Genomic DNA, 15,877 nt, shown 5'->3' with positions numbered 1-15,877 from the left:
ACCACTCTCTGTCTGCCCTGGTTCCAAGTGCTAGAATGCAGCACTGTCATCACCCACCGCAGCTGTCTGGCAGGGGCAACCACAGGCAGAAGCAGAGGCAGCTTTTCCTGCCTGCTCTCTGTCCTGGCAGCCCCAGTTCCCACCCACAGCCCCATTCCAGGGGCAGTCCTAGCTCTCCCCACAGCTCTCATGCATGGAAGGTCTGAGACAGACTCCTTATCACAGAATTATTTTAAAGCACACATGAGGGAGGAGGTGGGTACCACGACACAGCAGTGGGAACTCTTTGGGATGAGAAGTGCTGCAGTTTTGGCCTAACAAAGGACAGGTGGAGCTCTGTCCACTCCTGGGGGTGTCTTAGTGTTCCAAGTCTTCCGCATCCCAGTGGGAGTTGCCGTGTGCTTCTGCTCCAGGCACAGGGTCTTGGTGCTCTGTGCAGACGGAGGTTGTTGCTGGGGCTTGGCAGGACGGAAGGAGCGTGCACAACCCTGGGATGGCCAGGGGTTGCTGGGGGTTCCCCGGGGTGGTGGCACAGGCACCCAATTAATGGGACAGCCATTGATCCGGGGCTGTGCAGCCTGGGGCTGCCCAGGCAAGCAACTGAGCCATGGCAGACCCTGGCTCTCAGCAGAGGAGACCTGAGGCTTTGGTGGTGCTGGGGGGTCAGAGCTGGAGGAAGAGCAGTGGTTCCGTTGCTCCAGAGGCGGCAGCTTCTTTGTTGCTGCTCTGGACTGGGTCACCTCGGTGGTTCTGCCCCCTGGCAACACAGACCGCTTGGAGGCAGTGGGCATCATAGTAGGAGAGCGATGCCATGTTCTCTGGGGAGCCTTGGTGGTTCTGACCCCTGGTGACAGGAGGAGCTTGGGGACACAAGGCACCATGGTGAGGAATTGATGCTGTGCTTTCTTGGGTACATGGGTGGCACTGGCCCCTGGGGACACAGGGTGATGGAGGGCAGTGGCCACAGTGGTGGGGGGCTTGTTCTGGTCCTGCTGCTGTGCTGGCTGGAGCTTCTTCAGGGAACAGCCTTTGACCATCAGCTTCACACATGTTGACAGAGGCTTGGGCACAGCTGCCTGCAGGGAGACAGCAGGGAGTGGGGGGCTCAGGGTGCCTGGGGGGTGTCTGCCCCCCATACCCTCAGCCTACCTCCTTGTAGATGAGCTCAAACGCTCCAATGGGACAGGTGGGGTTGTCCTTGCGGTCAAGCACGAGGCGCAGCGTGTCCCGCTGGACGTTGGCACAGAGCCGTCGGGTCACCGCCGAGGAGGGGCTCATGGTAGGGGAGGAGTTGATCTCCAGCAGCCAGGGCTGGAAGTCCTCCCCGACAATAAAGTCAGCCCCATAGAGCTCGAAGCTGCCCTTGCGGAAGCGCACCTGGTGCTGGGCGCTGCGCAGCGTGTTCAGGATCGCTGCCTTCATGCCAGGCACCAGCATCTGGTGCCAAGCATCTGCCTGCCCCAGCTGTGCCAGGTATTTCTGGAACTGCTCGTTGGACCAGATCCTGTCAGGGGGCACACGGGGGTCCTGGTCTGGTGATGTCTTGTACCACTTCTGGACAGAGACGTTGCAGAGGTGCCTGGCACTGGGGCAGGGAAAGTGTGGCTGGGTCAGAGGGTGCCAGGGTGCTGGGGTGTGGGGAGCTGGGGTGGGGGGCACTCACCGCTCCAGGTGACACAGGGAGAAGGGCTGGGAGCAGAAGCGCAGGTAGCAGTCTCGGTAGAACCAGACAGTCAGTGGCTTCCAGTCAGTCACAACAAACCATTGACGGATGTCGAATTTGGTGCCAAAGATGGTCAACAGCCGCTCCACATACTTCTGCACCACCCATCTGCCCACCTGAACCGAGGGTGCCATGCAGCTCCGTGCCAGCTGCAGCACCTCCTCCAGCTGCGTTGTGCAGACGATGCCTGGGGAACACAGTGATTGTGGGATCCCTCCTAAATGGGAAGCTTCTGTGTGCTCCCTGCTTCCCCCAGCCTTACCCCTGCCTTGGGATTCAGCACCAGGCTTGAGGATCCAGACGTTAAGCTTGCCCTCCATGTCAAGCTGGGGCAGCTGCTGTGCCAGGTGCCACAGCAGGTTCTGGCATTGCTTCCGCTGCTGCTGGGTCAGTACCAGCCCTGCCCCCTTGCTGTGGGGAGGAAGAGGACGTCGGCATCAGCCCTGCCATGGTGCCCCCCATCCCACTCAGCACTCACTGTGCCACGTGGTAGTATTCCTGCAGGAAGCGGTCCCAGTCAATGCATGTCCTGCAGGGGGACGGGGTGTTCCTGTCGATGTCCTGGTGCTGCAGAACGCCCAGGTGCTGCCTACAGATCTCCAGGGCTTCCTCCACCAGCTCAGGGTACAGGGGGGAGGCTGGCCATGCTGTGGAATGCTTGGGGTGAGAGACATGACTCATATGCCAGCCTTGGGGCCAGAGCCTCTCTGTGACATGGGTAGCTTTGGGTGCATGAGGATGGGGTGGGGCACAGAGCACCCATAAGGTGGGCAAGTAGGAGGGAGTGGGGGATCCCAGGCCACAACCATGAGCAGTGGCTGTGCTTCCAAGCTCAGGCATCAGTTGTCTCTAGCTACTCTCTGCCATCACCCCCAGGTGATGTCCCCTCCATGTACTCACCTGCCCCCTTGGCATTGTTTGGGACCTGCTCGGTCCCCACTGGCCTGTCCCCAGCCTCCTCCAGGGCCAATTTGAGCAGGCTTCGTGCTGCTGTCAGGCGGAAATCCTCTGCAAGAGGGAGGCATCATCCCTAGCCAGTCCTGCACAGGACATTGGAGCAGTGGGAGCACAAGGAGGGACAGGAGGGCAACAGCCTTCAGCTCACCAATGAAAGTTTCCAGTTCATCCACGTTCCCCAGCCGGTAGCACCGGGGGAAGAAGGTGTTGGGGTCAGCTTGCTCAATCCACGGCAAGTTTTGTAGGCTGAGGCACAGCCCCTCCTGTTTAGAGGAGGTTGTCAGTTCCTACTGGACCTTATCCCCCTCCCCAGGGACTCCAGCCTCCCACCTTGGTGGTGAATGCGTCCACCCGGGCATAGTGGTTCACCACGTTGTCGTGCTGCAGCAGCTGATGGTCAGTGGCCTCAAGGTAGTTGGTCCAGATGAAGTTTGGCAACTGGTCCCGCACCAGGTAGGACTGGTGGAGGAAGTAAACCCAGGTGGGACACAGAGCCCCCATCCCACCCTCACCCTATGTCCAAGGCTGTGCACACATGCTTGGGGTCCCAGGGGAAGGGTGCTGGGGGCAGTGGCAGAGCTCAGCCCCAGCCCTCTGCTAACCATGAGGTCATGGATGCCGTTGGGGTCCTCATCACACTGCTCTTCCTCCTTCTCTTCCTCCTCCTCAGTGGGTCGCCATGGGTAGTGCAGGGGGTGTTTGGTCCCCACAAAAGGCTGTGCCCCCCCACCTGGGTTCAGCAGTGCCTCTTCCTGCCCACCACCACCATTACTTGGCCCTGTCTCCTGCCGCTGCTTGTCTTGGTCACCACGATGCTTCACCATCCGTCTGCCCGTGCTGGGGACCTTCCTCTCCACCCAGCCCCGGGCTCGCATCAGGCGCCGGATGATGGGGTAGGGGCCCTGTACTGTGAAGATCTTCTTCTCCTGTGCAGAGACCAGTGGGCTCGGCCTGTCACAGTCCTGGTTCCTCTGGCTCAGCCCTCCTGAGCCAGAAATGCCATAAATGGAACAAGTGGCATTTGAAGGGTGTAAAATCAGGTCCCTCACCTTAATGGCCATCTCCACATGCAGCTTGGCCTTTTTGAGCTGCTCAAGGTTAAGCAAGTGCTGGTGGCCAACCTGGTGTCTGGTGGTGGCTGCTGAGTGCCCTGTGAGGACAGCCTTGTCTGAGCCCACTGTCCCCAGTCCCACAGGGACTGCCACGGCCCTGGAGAGGTAGAAAACACTGACCTGCCTTCCTCTGACTGACCAAACCTCGGGCCCTTGAAAGGGCAGTCTCTGACCTGCTGAGCCTTGTGCCAATGTCCCAGCTGCATCTCACAGTCCCAGGATGCCACACTGTGCCCTTGTCCCCAGCCTGCTGGGCCGTGGGGTGGCTGGAGTGTACCCTGCTCAAGTGCCATCCCTGTCTGGGGCGGGGTGTGCCTGGAGTGCTGCTCTCAGTGTCACATTGTCCCATGGTAGATTGAGAGCGAGGGGAGCTGTGGGTGGCTCTTCCTCTCTGTGCCAATCTGGTTGTTCTATTCCCCTGTCCTGCTGGGGACTAAAGTCGGAGTCCAGCACAGGACACGGGCTCTAAACCCCAGTAGCACAAATGTCAGAATGCAGGATGTGGCTCTGCCAACCCCAGCACCACTGTGATGTCACAGCCCCCAGCTCCAGCCACCACAAGGGCTCCACCGCACAGAAGGGGGGACACAAACATGCCCACAGCCAGCCAAACCTCACACCCTGCCCAAAATCCTTTTGTGCCCCACACCCCAAGCCTCTTGCTGCTCCCAGGCTGTCTTCAAGTCCTTTAATACTCTCCTGACACCCTCCGCAGCTCCTCACCATCAGGGCTGACACCACTGTTTGCTGTTGCCACACTGTGCCCATACAGTTCCATGTCCTACTCCCATTCCATCATCTGCCCCCCAGGGCCACAATGCCCTCCCCCCCATCCCCTGGTGTGGCCCAGAGCGGCGGGAGGGAGGAGACGGAGGCGGCGGATACAGCAAACAAGACTGTTTAAAAAACAAGACGAGACAGGGGCAGCGGCTGGGGCCGCGCTGCCGCAAGCGGGGGCTGCTCCCGCCCAGCCCAGAGAGGGGCAGGCAGGGCCCGGCCCCACCCAGCGGTCCTCGAGAAACGGGAGCAGGCACAGGCACAGTGCCCGGTGGGCACAAGCACAGGGGAGCCACGGGGTCCTGCACCACGGCCTAAAACTGGAGAGAAAACACACTGCTGTTAGTCCCTGCTTGAGCAGTCTGAGAACACTCACCACCCTCCTGGCACCTGGGATGGAGGCTGAGTGTGGCCACTGCTCACAGGGATCCATACTCTGCCTCCCCAGGCACTGCACATCCATCTCAGCACCCACCAAAAGTGTCTCATCCACCCAAGGCTGCTGCTGCCACTGAGCAAGCTCTGGGGGTCTCAAAAGCTGGCACTTCATGAGCAAATGGGATGCAAGTGCCTTTGGCGTCCTCTTCTCCCTGTCTCCAAGAAGTTCCTCGGGCAGGATGTCAGCCAGTCCTTACTAATGGGACAGGGGGGCTCTGGCCACAAGGACCACACTGGCTTTGACCTCACACCCCGCTCCCCAAATCAGAGACCCCTCCTCCCATTTCAGAGTCTCACATTCTTAAGGAACTCCTCTGCCACGATGCGGGCCCTCGCATTGACAGAGAGTTTCATCTCACTGATTTCCTTGTCAATCTCTTCCATGAAGTGAATGACAAAGTCCACCAACTTGTGCTTGTACATCTGCTCCGTGTGGAAGTTTGTAATCAAGAAGCTGATGTCATAACCCTGCACAAGAGAGAAGCACCAGAGGGTTTAGCACCCAAACTGCTGGCCATGCAAACTCACATCCCAGTTCTGCACTGGACACCCTCCCAGTGCCAGGAGTGCAGCCAGGAGTTGCTTTGTCCTCTCCCTGTCTCCTCACCTCCACGGGCTTCCTGCGCAGGATAAAGAAGTTCTCAGCCCTCATCATCATAAAGCGCATGAATTTGTGGCATAAGATCTTCTCGATCTCATCAGCCTGGAGAGAGAAAAGGGAAGTGAGGCTTCCCCACAGGCTGAGCTGCCAGCCCCCTGCCCAAACCCCCCCTCACCTGCTTCACCGCGATGCTGACGCGCACAGAGTTAATGGAGCCCTCGATGAGGACCTTCTCCTTCTCATTCCTGCTGATGATCACCGGCTGTAACAGCAGCTCTTTGCTGCTCCTGCGAGCAGAGGGAGGGCAGGAGTGACTCAAAAGGAAGCATTTACTGGTGGAAAACAGGGCAGGGGAGCCGCAGGGATCATGGGGATGTGGGGGCTTTGCTACAGCACGCTCCTGCGTTCCGAAGATGTTCCTCCTCAGAGCAGATACTCCCTCAGTCTCAAGCTAGATCCCCTTCCTCCTCCCCGCAGCTCCCCGGCTCCCTGCCGCCACCGGCCCCGTGCCTAAGGGCTGCGGGGTGCTCAATGCACGGCAAGAACGGGCCAGCAGCCCCCAGGGCGGGCAACCAGGGCTCCGCAGGGCTCCCGTGGTGTCTCCTCCCGCCTCCATACCTGACTTCCACCTCGGGCTTGTTGTGCCGCTCCACCACTTGCGAGGAGAAGTTCTCCAGGCACAGCGCGGCCTGCAGCGTGGCGCGCACCGCGTTCAGGTACGGGCGCAGCGTGGCAGTCTGCGGGGACACGGCGGCGGCGTCAGACCCCCGAACGGCGCCCGGGGGTCGGGTCTCGCCCTTTGCCCCAGCCCCCGACCAGCAACCCGCCGTCCCCTCAGCCCCGCTCACTCCGCCGGCCCCGGTTCCGACCCTCCCCAGCCTCCCCGCTGCCACCGCCCCTCACAGCGAGCCCCCCGCCCTACCATGGTGGCAGCGGCGCTCCGGTCTGGGCAGGCGGAAGTGGCTGATCACCTCTTCCGGGATGCGCGGCACCTCCCACTGCGGCGGGAGGGAGGGGAGGCGGCGGGAAGCTCCCGCCCTGCGGCCTGGCCCCCCCGCGGCACGGAGCCGGGTGGCGGCGGCGAGACTTCGCGCGGCTCCCCCCGCGCCTTGCGGCGCTTGGTACGGGCCTGTCAGCGCTTCCATATTAGGGCAGGGAGATGGAGGGCGGGCTGGGCCAATGAGCGGCGGCGCGGGGCGCGGCGCAGCCAATGGGGAGCGCGGGGCGGGGCGCCCGCGGGGCCGGAAGGGGCGCCCGGCCCAGGCCCGGCCCCGCGGCCTCCGCTGCGCCCCGGGGCCGCCCCCGCCTTGTCCCCGCAGCCACCCGGTGATCTCCCCCCGGTTCCCCTCGGTGATCCCCCCACCGGCTTCCTCGCCGCCTCGGTGATCCCCCCCGCCTTGTTCCCTCAGCGGCCCGGTGATCCCCCACCCCGGGTTCCACAGAGCCCCGATGCCCCCCGACCCTCCGTAGCCCCCCACTCCACTCCCTTCCCTCCCGGCTTCCCCTGTCCCCGGCTCCCCCGTGCGCCCGTCGGTCCCCCAGAGTCCACTTGGTGCCCGGTCCCCACCGCCATGAGCGAGCTGAAGGACTGCCCGCTGCAGTTCCATGACTTCAAGTCGGTGGACCATGTGAAAGTGTGCCCCCGGTACACGGCCGTGCTGGCCCGCTCGGAGGACGATGGCATCGGCATCGAGGAGCTGGACACGCTGCAGCTGGAGCTGGAAACGCTGCTGTCCTCTGCCAGCCGCCGCCTTCGCGTCCTGGAGGCTGAGACACAGGTGCTGGGGCCACATTGGGTCAGGGACAGACTCTCTGTCTGGCTCCTTCCTACCAGGGGCTGCCTCTGATCTGCCCCTGCCCAGCACTGGGCACAGGACCTTATGGTACATCACTCTCTTCCAGATTCTGACAGACTGGCAGGATAAGAAGGGTGACCGGCGGTTCCTGAAGCTGAACAAGGACCATGATGTGGGCACATCTGTAAAACATGGGAAGCCCAAGAAGCAGAAGCTGGAGGGCAAAGGGGGCCATGGGACTGGGCCTGGGCCTGGCCGGCCCAAGTCCAAGAACCTGCAGCCCAAGATCCAGGAATATGAGTTCCAGGATGATCCCATTGATGTGCCCCGCATCCCCAAAAATGATGCTCCAAATAGGTGTGTGGGTGTTGGGAAGTATTGGGATCATCCTTCTCCTTCCTTGGAGCACGTGGCACAAGGGCTGCCTCTAGCGTGAGAGAAGAGGGGCCACAGGGGGAAAGGGGACATGTGTCACCTTCCACATGTTCCCCTGCAGCTCCCTCTCACAGTTTGTACATCCTTGCAGGTTCTGGGCATCGGTGGAGCCGTACTGTGCTGATCTCACCAACGAGGAGGTCAGAGTCCTGGAAGAGCTGCTCAAGCCACCGGAGGATGAGGCTGAGCATTACAAGGTGAAAAGCTCCTAAGCCCTTCTTCTGCCCTCTCTCCCCATCCCCTCTGGCACTTCACAGTGACTGTTCCTGCCTGGGATGCTGCTGTGGCACCGGGGAGGTGAGAGGCAAGGCAGAGGCTCCAGGAGCTGTGCTGAGCCTTACTCTTGCAGATTCCACCTCTGGGGAAGCATTACTCCCAGCGCTGGGCACAAGAGGACCTGCTGGAGGAGCAGAAGGATGGGGCCCGGGCAGCAGCTGCTGCTGACAAGAAGAAAGGTGTTCTGGGGCCACTGACTGAGCTGGACACTAAAGGTACCTTAATCCCACCCCTGCCTTTGCCCAGAAGGGCTGGGGGTGCTTGTGCCCAGTGCAGCCACGCCCAAGAAAGGTTGAAGTTGCCCCGCCCCACTGCTCATGTCTCTGCCTTTGGGGGTGCTTTGTCCCATTTTCTGCTTCCTCCTAGATGTTGATGCTCTCCTGAAGAAGTCCGAAGCCCAGCATGAGCAGCCGGAGGATGGGTGTCCCTTTGGTCCCCTGACACAACGTCTCCTGCAGGCCCTTGTGGAGGTGAGGGGCTCCAATGACCCCATGCCATGGTGGCCTGTCACTATGGGGCATTGCTGCCAAGACCCAGCACCGTAACCCTTCCCTCGTGCTCCCTTTGCTAGGAGAACATCATCTCCCCTGTTGAGGACTCCCCAATCCCCGAGATCACTGGCAAGGACTCAGGAGCTGACGGTGCTGGCACATCTCCCCGCAGCCAGAACAAGCCCTTCAGGTGAGCAGCTGAGGTGGGCCCAGAGCTCAGCGCTGCCCCTGCGTGCACCGAACACGCTGCTGGCTCCCTGCCACTGTGAGTCCCAGGGAGCAAAGAGTGTGTGGTGGACAGCAGCCACTCTCCACCCTGGCAGTGTCCCCCACACCAAGTCACTGGAGGGGCGCATCAAGGAGGAGCTGGTGGCCCAGGGCCTGCTGGAGTCAGAGGACCGTCCAGCTGAGGACTCAGAGGACGAGGTGTTGGCTGAGTTACGCAAGAGGCAGGCAGAGCTGAAGGCACTCAGTGCACACAACCGCACCAAGAAGCATGAGCTGCTGCGGTGAGAGCGAGCGGGCAGGGATGGGTGCGGGCAGGGGGCTGCCCAGCAGGACCTGACACCCTCCTGTGCCCCCCAGGCTGGCCAAGGAGGAACTGCACCGGCAGGAGCTGCGGCAGCGTGTCCGCATGGCTGACAATGAGGTGATGGATGCATTCCGCAAGATCATGGCTGCCCGGCAGAAGAAGCGCACACCCACCAAAAAGGAGAAGGACCAGGCCTGGAAGACCCTGAAGGAGCGGGAGAGCATCCTCAAGCTGCTGGATGGGTAGCAGGGACCAAGGACCCCCACTCTGTGTGGACCTCACCTGCAGGGTGCTGCTCTGCCTGAGCCCTACCACCACGGGATGGAACCGGCACGACCTCCCCCATGCCTTGAGTCTGCTCAGCCTCCCTGCTCTGATAAAGGAGCCCAGCTGCTGTCCCCTCCCTGTCTGGGGCTTTCACTGACCGAAGCTGGGCACCGCGTGGAGTTGTGGAGGGCCCTCCCTTCAACACCCCCACCCCGGGTGGTGGCTTCCACTCCCGTGTCCTCCCTGCGCTCCCCTGTTATTCGGGTGACATCAGCCAGGTCGCTGCAGGGGCCACATGTTATGGTGCGGTTCTCACGGTCCCCTATCCTTCTCTGTGATGCGGGGCAGGGGGAGACCCAGCCCCCACGGGTGGATTTGAGGGGGTGGGGAGGGGAAGGGGCTGGAGGGGTGGCGGGCCCGGTGGGTGGGTGGCCGAGCTGTCCGTGTACCGGTGGTTTCTATTGCCGTGAGCACGGGCAATAAAGGCAGCCGTGTGCAGGTGATGGTGTGGTGACAGTTGGGGACGTCACGGGGGACAGCGCTGCCCGGCTGTGGGGGTGGGTTCTGCCGGTGCTGGGCTCAGTCTGGAGAGAGGTACGAGGAGTGGCGGGGCTGGGGCTGTCCTGCAGCTCCACGCGTGTCCCCCACTCGCGTCTACCCAAGGAACGCCCTCGCATCCTCCCAACAGATGCACGGGGTAGCGTGCGGGTGATGCCGCGCCGCTCCTGGCGCTCTCCCCGCGCCTTTCCCGCGTGTCCACGCGCGCCCGCGGTCACGCGTGTCCCCCCCTTCCCACCGCGGCCAAACCGCCCCCTCCCATTGGCAGCTGCCGCGCGCTTGCCCGCCCCTCACCGTGACGTCAGCGCTGTCCGGCGGCGCCGCGCCGGGAGGAGTCGCCGCTGCTCCGCCGCGGGGCCCGGGGCCGGGGCCGTCGGTAAGGGCGGGGCGGGGCGGGGGCGGTGTGCCCACGCGCGGAGGTCGTGCCCAGGCGTGACACTGAGTAGCGGCGGTGGAGCTGCGCATCACCTGCGCCACGCAGCTCTGTTCCCACGCGTGTCCCGCCCGGTGCGGCTGTGCCGGCTGGGGAGCGTGGGGAATGGCGGTGGGGACCCCCCCATGCACCTACGCGTGTGTCTGGAGCCCTCCTGCTGCCTGCCCGCCCCGCACCCGCCCCATGGGCGGGCATCGGGAGGGTCCCAGCATGTTTCCCCACTGGGGCAATCTCCTGCCAAAACTCCTGCGTCGACACAGCTTGTTCCCATCACCCCACGATGACAACCACCTCCCCGTAGCATCCTGTCCCCCGTGTGTCCCCGTGCCATCCCAGCACGCTGACAACCTGTCCCCCACTCGTGTCACAGGTGGGAGTGCGTGGCCCCACAGGGCACCATGCCGCTGGGGCAGGATGGACCCAGCTGGAAGAAGAGGATCGAGGATATTCAGCGGATCTATGATTTCCGAGATGTCCTGGGCACGTGAGTTGCGGACTGGGGTGACACGCCAGTGACAGCCCACTCCTAGTGACGGGTCTGGCCCCTCAGGCTTTGCCATGTGGCAGTGACCTGTCATGTGGAACCAGCTCAAATCCTGGCCCAAGGTGGGACTTGCATATGAAGGGACATGCTATGGGGCGCAGGTGCTACCTCCCTCTGGCACTGGCTGGTTCCCTGTGCTGTGGGTACCTGAGGGTGGTCCCCTGGCTGGCAGAGGGGTTCCTGGTGGTGCCCACGGCACCGTAAGGCTCTTAGGCTGGATTAGCAGGTTAATTACGTCAAGGCTTAGGGCCCAGTGCAGCGAAACACACTGCCTGTCACTCCTGTCTCTTCCCCACCTGGGCACTGCCAAGGGTTCTGGTTGGCTCCTGGGTGGCCCTGGCTGCTACAGGGTGGCACAGCAGAGGGCTACTGCAACCCACATGGGGGCTCAGCCCAAACTCAGCTCGAACCTCGGCAGCACCACAGCCTTATCCTGCCTGATATGGGGATGGTGCAGCCACACTGGGAGGGCGGACGGTGCCAGGCATCCTATCGCTGGCAGGGTCCCTGTCTGGCCATCCCAGCAGGCCACTCCTGCTTGCTTTTCTCCTATAAATAGCTGGACTTTCTGCCTGTCGCCATGACAATCATGGCATGGCGGCATCGGCAGCTCCGGCTGGTGGCCCCCGTGCCCTGCTTATCCCTCACCCCCCCCAGGGGGGCCTTCTCCGAGGTGGTCCTGGCAGAGGAGAAGGCGACGCGGAAGCTCGTGGCCATCAAGTGCATTGCCAAGAAGGCACTGGAGGGAAAGGAGACCAGCATTGAGAACGAGATTGCCGTCCTCCACAAGTAGGGGCTGTCCCAGCGCCAGGGTGGTGGTTTCACTCTAGGCCCCCCCACACACCCAGCACAGCCCCCCACTGCCAGCGCTCCTTACTGCATGTTATTGCCAGTGCCCAAAATAGCCAGCAGCACGTGATGACATGTGGCATGGAGCCTGGCTGCTCCCTGTCCCCTGGGGGCTGCTGTGGGGGCAGCCTGGTGCCCTCTCACCACCTGTCTGTGCCTCCCCCTGCAGAATCAAGCACCCCAACATCGTGGCCTTGGACGACATCTACGAGAGTGGCACCCACCTCTACCTCATCATGCAGCTGTGAGTGACGTTGGGGGGCTCCAGAGGGGTGGGGGGGCCATGCTGACGGGTGCTGCCCATCCCTGCAGGGTCTCAGGGGGAGAACTCTTTGACCGCATTGTGGAGAAGGGCTTCTACACTGAGCGGGATGCCAGTGCCCTGATCCGACAGATCCTCGATGCCGTCAAATACCTGCATGACATGGGTATCGTCCACCGTGACCTGAAGGTGAGCAGTTGAGGGGGGACACACACAGCACTGTCATGGCGGTGGCGGGAGGAGACCCCAGTGTCACTCCTCCCTCTACCTTCCTCGCAGCCCGAGAACCTGCTCTATTACAGCATGGATGAGGACTCCAAGATCATGATCAGCGACTTTGGGCTGTCAAAGATTGAGGGCTGTGGCAGTGTCATGTCCACAGCCTGTGGCACTCCTGGCTATGTGGGTGAGCGCCTGCCACCACCCTAGGTATGGGGTTGGGATTCCCCCACACGTTGGGCTTCCACCTCACCGCTGCCCTCCCCCCAGCCCCTGAGGTGCTGGCACAGAAACCCTACAGCAAAGCAGTGGATTGCTGGTCCATCGGAGTCATTGCCTACATCCTGTATGTATCCCCCTTCCCACTCCTTTCCCCTCCTGGGGGCCTGGCACCTTGGGGCTGCCTGGGACCAGCAGCCCCCTCCCCACTGCCCCCCTAGGCTCTGTGGTTACCCCCCTTTCTATGATGAAAACGATGCCAAGCTCTTCGAGCAGATCCTGCGGGCCGAGTACGAGTTTGACTCACCCTACTGGGATGATATCTCGGACTCAGGTGAGCTGGGAGCACCAGGGCAGTGGGGCCTTTGAGCCTGGTGTAGCTTCATAGTACCCAGAGGAATGGTGGACAAAGGCGCTCAGAGCTGCTCCATGCTCTGTCCCAGCCAAGGACTTTATCCAGCACCTGATGGAGAAGGACCCTGGCAAGCGATTCACCTGCGAGCAAGCCCTGCAGCATCCCTGGTAATGGGGAGACTTTTGCTGTCTGCCCCCCTCTCCAGCTCACCCCATAGCAGCCGTGGGGTAGGGGGGCCCCTGCTGAATTCTGCATTGCTCTAGGATCGCTGGGGACACAGCCCTGGACAAGAACATCCACCAGTCAGTGAGTGAGCAGATCAAGAAGAATTTTGCAAAGAGCAAGTGGAAGGTGAGTGTGGGTGCTGGTGGGTGTTAGGGGGTGCAGCAGCCCCTCAGGCACTCCATACCAGCTGACGGACACTGTGGGGTCAGTAGCAAGCTTTCAATGCCACGGCGGTGGTGAGACACATGAGAAAACTGCAGCTGGGAACCAGCCAGGATGTCCCTGGGCAGACGACTCCCACCAGCCCCGGTGAACGGTTGCTTGGGGGGACCAGCAATGGTGAGCCCCAAACCCCCTGTCCCTATCCCACACCCCTCAGGGCTGCCACCAGGATCTCACCCTGTTCCTCCCTGCAGGGTCAGAGTGTGGGCGCCCACCCACAAGCAGAGCTCAGCGTCTCCCACCAGACTGAGCATGGCCCCAAAGAACTGCCTCCAGGGGGGACCAGCCCTCCGTGGGCACCGTGTAGGGTGGGGGGGCTCTGCAGTGCAGGAGCAGGGGAGATAGTGTGGAGGCACCCTGCTCAGCTTGTCCTGGATATGTGAGGATATGCCCCCAGTGCAGCCTCACGGCAGAGTTCTGCATCAGGGCAGAAGCACACCACAGAGCCCCCCCAGCTTGGGGCTTTGTCCCGGGCCCCTTCCCATACCCCTTCCCTCCCTCCACACCTGGCCTGGCACTGTCCCACACCCCCAAACCCCAGCATGTTCAAGAACAATTTTCCAAATGGATGTTTCTATTTTATTGCTTGTAATAAAGGCAAGAGGCCAAAGGTGCTTGGCTCAGCTCTGCACTGAGGGAGCTGGACACAGCCCTGACCCCGCCCCAGCTTCACTGCCCAGGGCAGCGGCTTCCCCCAGGCACACAGTGGAAAGGTGACAGGCAGCTGCCCACACCCCTCCATGCCAGGCTGGCAGCAGGTGCAGTGTCCCACTCAAGTCACTGTTCCCTTTTGGGGTGTCCCTAGAGGGGCCCACCCCCATGGCTGTCCCAGCCTCAGCTCTCCCAAGGCTGACGCTGGCTGCCGGCTGACTTCTGGCCTTTGCGGAGGTCGGCACAGAACAGGACCTGGAGTGGGGAGATAATGGGGTGGGTATGGCTGGGGTGGGGGGGTAAGGGTGCCAGGAACTGGGGTACTCACTGCCTGTGCCCAGCCGGCACGAGGGCCCCACAGCCCCCGGAAGAAGTCGCCTGTGGAGAGAGGGTGAACGCCAGTGTGGGGGTACACTTCCATCCACCATCCACCATCCCCAAGGGTCCCACGGCAGGATGCAGCCCTGCTCTCACCGATCTCTTGGTAGGCCCGGGGGGTGAGGCTCTTGCCGCCCAGCGCCACGCCGTAGCGCTGCCGTGCGATGTGCCAGACATGGGTGTCCACCGGCACCGCCTCTGCCTTGTCCAGGGACAACAGGCACACACAGTCGGCCACCTGCCACCAGCAGCACACAGTCAGTCCCCAGTGCTGCTCACTGCTCCCTGTCCCACCCCCATCCCGCCACCCACCTTGGCACCTACACCAGGCAGGGCACACAGCACCCTCCTGGCCTCGGCATAGGGCGCGGTGCGGAGCTGGCACAGCCCCTCGGGGCCGAGCCCCTCAGCGATGGCTCGAGCACTCCCACTGACAAACTTGGCCCGGTACCCAAAGCCCAGCGCCCTAAGCCGGGCCTCGGCATCAGCGCCTGTGGGGGCACAGCAGAGGGACGTGAGTGGGTGCACGGCAAGATGAGCTGGAGCGACAGCAGCGGGGTGGTGGTGGTGGACCTGTGAGTGCCGAGAGGGATGGGAAGGCATGGAAGGGCCGGGAATCGAGGCAGCAGAGGCGGCGGCCGAAGGCCTGGCAGAGGCGCTCGATCATGGCAGTAATGCGGGAAATGTGGTTGTTGGACGTGCAGATGAAGGAGAAGAGGCACTCGACGGGGTCCTGCCGCAACACACGCACCCCTGCAGGCAGGATGCGGTGAGGGGACGCCGGACAGGTGCTATGGCCATCCCTTACGGCCCCCTGGGGCCGCCTCACCTGGGAAGTCACTGGCCACCTTGCGGAACAGGGGGTCGGCCGCCCCCCAGCCACGGTACAGGGCTGACAGCTCCACGTCCAGCTGGAAGTAGTCGCGCAGGATCCGGTCCGTCTCTGCGGCGTCCAGCCTCCCTGCTTTGGCGGGGCACCCATCCCGCTCCTCCTCCTGCTCATCCTCCTGGCCGTACACCGTGTACCAGAGCCGATCCCCGTCCTGCCGTAGCGTCCAGACGCGGCCCCCCAGCACACCCGTCCAGGCCCCCGGGCTGCTCTCCCACCACCTGCCGCACACGGGGGCGTCGGGGCCGGCTCGAACGCGCCGGACTGGGCCGGGGGACTCCCGAGCTGGCTCACCGAAAGCTCTGTCCCGAGGAGAGCACCAGGTCCAGGCGCAGTTCGGCCGGGGGACACGGCAGGCAGCGCCACAGGGACGGGCAGGCGGACGGGGCGTCCCGCAGCTTCATGGGGGTCGGGAGACAACTGCGCGCCCCTGCCCGCGGGGTCAAGGCAGCGCCCAGCGCTGCCCCCCAGCCCCGGCCCGGCCCCACACCTCCCCCCAGCCCCCCAGCCCGTGCCCCCAGCCCCGCACCTCCTCGCCCGGCCCCACACTCCCCACCATAGAAAAACCCGGGCGGGCGGAGCGCCCGCCGCTCCCCGCCCCAGCTTCCGCTCGCAGCCGGAAGCGGGCCCGCGCCGCCGCACATTTCCACCCCGCTCCCGCTCCCGCT

At 63.1% G+C, this 15,877-nt stretch overlaps 5 protein-coding genes across 7 annotated transcripts; 2 read left to right on the top strand and 3 right to left on the bottom strand.

The window, feature by feature from the left end:
• Positions 1-64: 64 nt before the first annotated feature.
• TTLL3 (tubulin tyrosine ligase like 3) lies at positions 65-4,529 on the bottom strand. Of its 2 annotated transcripts, XM_058845134.1 has the most exons (11): positions 3,966-4,529; positions 3,730-3,889; positions 3,283-3,606; positions 3,011-3,139; positions 2,829-2,943; positions 2,624-2,731; positions 2,202-2,370; positions 1,986-2,134; positions 1,664-1,910; positions 1,150-1,585; positions 65-1,076 (listed from the first exon to the last, which is right to left on the bottom strand). In XM_058845134.1, exons 1-11 carry the CDS (start codon positions 4,139-4,141, stop codon positions 315-317), a joined length of 2,775 nt encoding a protein of 924 aa, XP_058701117.1. In that variant the 5' UTR covers positions 4,142-4,529; the 3' UTR covers positions 65-314. The 2 variants fall into 2 exon arrangements, with proteins under 2 accessions (XP_058701117.1, XP_058701115.1); XM_058845132.1 differs by having other exon boundaries at positions 3,283-3,889.
• Positions 4,530-4,674: 145 nt separating this feature from the next.
• Positions 4,675-6,666, bottom strand: ARPC4 (actin related protein 2/3 complex subunit 4). Its single transcript, XM_058845147.1, has 6 exons — positions 6,531-6,666; positions 6,227-6,345; positions 5,784-5,895; positions 5,615-5,710; positions 5,305-5,475; positions 4,675-4,889 (listed from the first exon to the last, which is right to left on the bottom strand). Exons 1-6 carry the CDS (start codon positions 6,531-6,533, stop codon positions 4,884-4,886), a joined length of 507 nt encoding a protein of 168 aa, XP_058701130.1. The 5' UTR covers positions 6,534-6,666; the 3' UTR covers positions 4,675-4,883.
• Positions 6,667-7,029: 363 nt separating this feature from the next.
• Positions 7,030-9,793, top strand: TADA3 (transcriptional adaptor 3). Its single transcript, XM_058845138.1, has 8 exons — positions 7,030-7,386; positions 7,511-7,761; positions 7,931-8,036; positions 8,189-8,330; positions 8,482-8,585; positions 8,687-8,796; positions 8,930-9,115; positions 9,192-9,793. Exons 1-8 carry the CDS (start codon positions 7,180-7,182, stop codon positions 9,382-9,384), a joined length of 1,299 nt encoding a protein of 432 aa, XP_058701121.1. The 5' UTR covers positions 7,030-7,179; the 3' UTR covers positions 9,385-9,793.
• Positions 9,794-10,243: 450 nt separating this feature from the next.
• CAMK1 (calcium/calmodulin dependent protein kinase I) lies at positions 10,244-13,901 on the top strand. The gene is made up of 12 exons (XM_058845139.1): positions 10,244-10,339; positions 10,767-10,880; positions 11,598-11,729; positions 11,959-12,033; positions 12,102-12,240; positions 12,331-12,457; positions 12,541-12,616; positions 12,711-12,823; positions 12,933-13,011; positions 13,108-13,195; positions 13,282-13,408; positions 13,486-13,901. The coding sequence occupies exons 2-12, from the start codon at positions 10,795-10,797 to the stop codon at positions 13,539-13,541; spliced, it is 1,098 nt and encodes a 365-aa protein (XP_058701122.1). The 5' UTR covers positions 10,244-10,339; positions 10,767-10,794; the 3' UTR covers positions 13,542-13,901.
• Positions 13,861-15,700, bottom strand: OGG1 (8-oxoguanine DNA glycosylase). 2 transcript variants are annotated; one of them, XM_058845140.1, is made up of 7 exons: positions 15,504-15,700; positions 15,150-15,430; positions 14,894-15,073; positions 14,633-14,811; positions 14,417-14,558; positions 14,271-14,320; positions 13,874-14,197 (listed from the first exon to the last, which is right to left on the bottom strand). In XM_058845140.1, the coding sequence occupies exons 1-7, from the start codon at positions 15,611-15,613 to the stop codon at positions 14,126-14,128; spliced, it is 1,014 nt and encodes a 337-aa protein (XP_058701123.1). In that variant the 5' UTR covers positions 15,614-15,700; the 3' UTR covers positions 13,874-14,125. The 2 variants fall into 2 exon arrangements, with proteins under 2 accessions (XP_058701124.1, XP_058701123.1); XM_058845141.1 differs by lacking the exon at positions 14,894-15,073 and having other exon boundaries at positions 13,861-14,197.
• Positions 15,701-15,877: the final 177 nt, after the last annotated feature.

The sequence above is a fragment of the Poecile atricapillus genome, chromosome 9 (assembly GCF_030490865.1).
Source record: "Poecile atricapillus isolate bPoeAtr1 chromosome 9, bPoeAtr1.hap1, whole genome shotgun sequence".
NCBI lineage: Eukaryota > Metazoa > Chordata > Aves > Passeriformes > Paridae > Poecile > Poecile atricapillus.
Note: the sequence above shows the minus strand (reverse complement) of the source record. Positions and strands in the feature narration are given on the sequence as shown.

Bases quoted from the DNA above. Each gene is read 5' to 3' on its own strand.
- CAMK1 (XM_058845139.1), top strand. From the start codon at position 10,795: ATGCCGCTGGGGCAGGATGGACCCAGCTGGAAGAAGAGGATCGAGGAT. The intron at 13,012-13,107 runs GTAATGGGGAGA...GCATTGCTCTAG, and splicing joins CAAGCCCTGCAGCATCCCTG to GATCGCTGGGGACACAGCCC. The intron at 13,409-13,485 runs GTGAGCCCCAAA...TCCTCCCTGCAG, and splicing joins GCTTGGGGGGACCAGCAATG to GGTCAGAGTGTGGGCGCCCA.
- ARPC4 (XM_058845147.1), bottom strand. The intron at 5,896-6,226 runs GTATGGAGGCGG...CTCTGCTCGCAG, and splicing joins AAGCCCGAGGTGGAAGTCAG to GAGCAGCAAAGAGCTGCTGT. The intron at 5,476-5,614 runs GTGAGGAGACAG...TCTCTTGTGCAG, and splicing joins TGCGCAGGAAGCCCGTGGAG to GGTTATGACATCAGCTTCTT.
- TTLL3 (XM_058845132.1), bottom strand. From the start codon at position 4,141: ATGGGACAATGTGACACTGAGAGCAGCACTCCAGGCACACCCCGCCCC. The intron at 2,944-3,010 runs GTGGGAGGCTGG...TCCTCTAAACAG, and splicing joins TGGACGCATTCACCACCAAG to GAGGGGCTGTGCCTCAGCCT. The intron at 2,135-2,201 runs GTGAGTGCTGAG...TCCTCCCCACAG, and splicing joins GAATACTACCACGTGGCACA to CAAGGGGGCAGGGCTGGTAC.
- TADA3 (XM_058845138.1), top strand. From the start codon at position 7,180: ATGAGCGAGCTGAAGGACTGCCCGCTGCAGTTCCATGACTTCAAGTCG. The intron at 8,037-8,188 runs GTGAAAAGCTCC...TTACTCTTGCAG, and splicing joins ATGAGGCTGAGCATTACAAG to ATTCCACCTCTGGGGAAGCA. The intron at 8,797-8,929 runs GTGAGCAGCTGA...CCACCCTGGCAG, and splicing joins AGCCAGAACAAGCCCTTCAG to TGTCCCCCACACCAAGTCAC.
- OGG1 (XM_058845140.1), bottom strand. From the start codon at position 15,613: ATGAAGCTGCGGGACGCCCCGTCCGCCTGCCCGTCCCTGTGGCGCTGC. The intron at 14,812-14,893 runs GTCCACCACCAC...GTGCCCCCACAG, and splicing joins ATCCCTCTCGGCACTCACAG to GCGCTGATGCCGAGGCCCGG. The intron at 14,559-14,632 runs GTGGGTGGCGGG...TGCTGGTGGCAG, and splicing joins TGCCTGGTGTAGGTGCCAAG to GTGGCCGACTGTGTGTGCCT.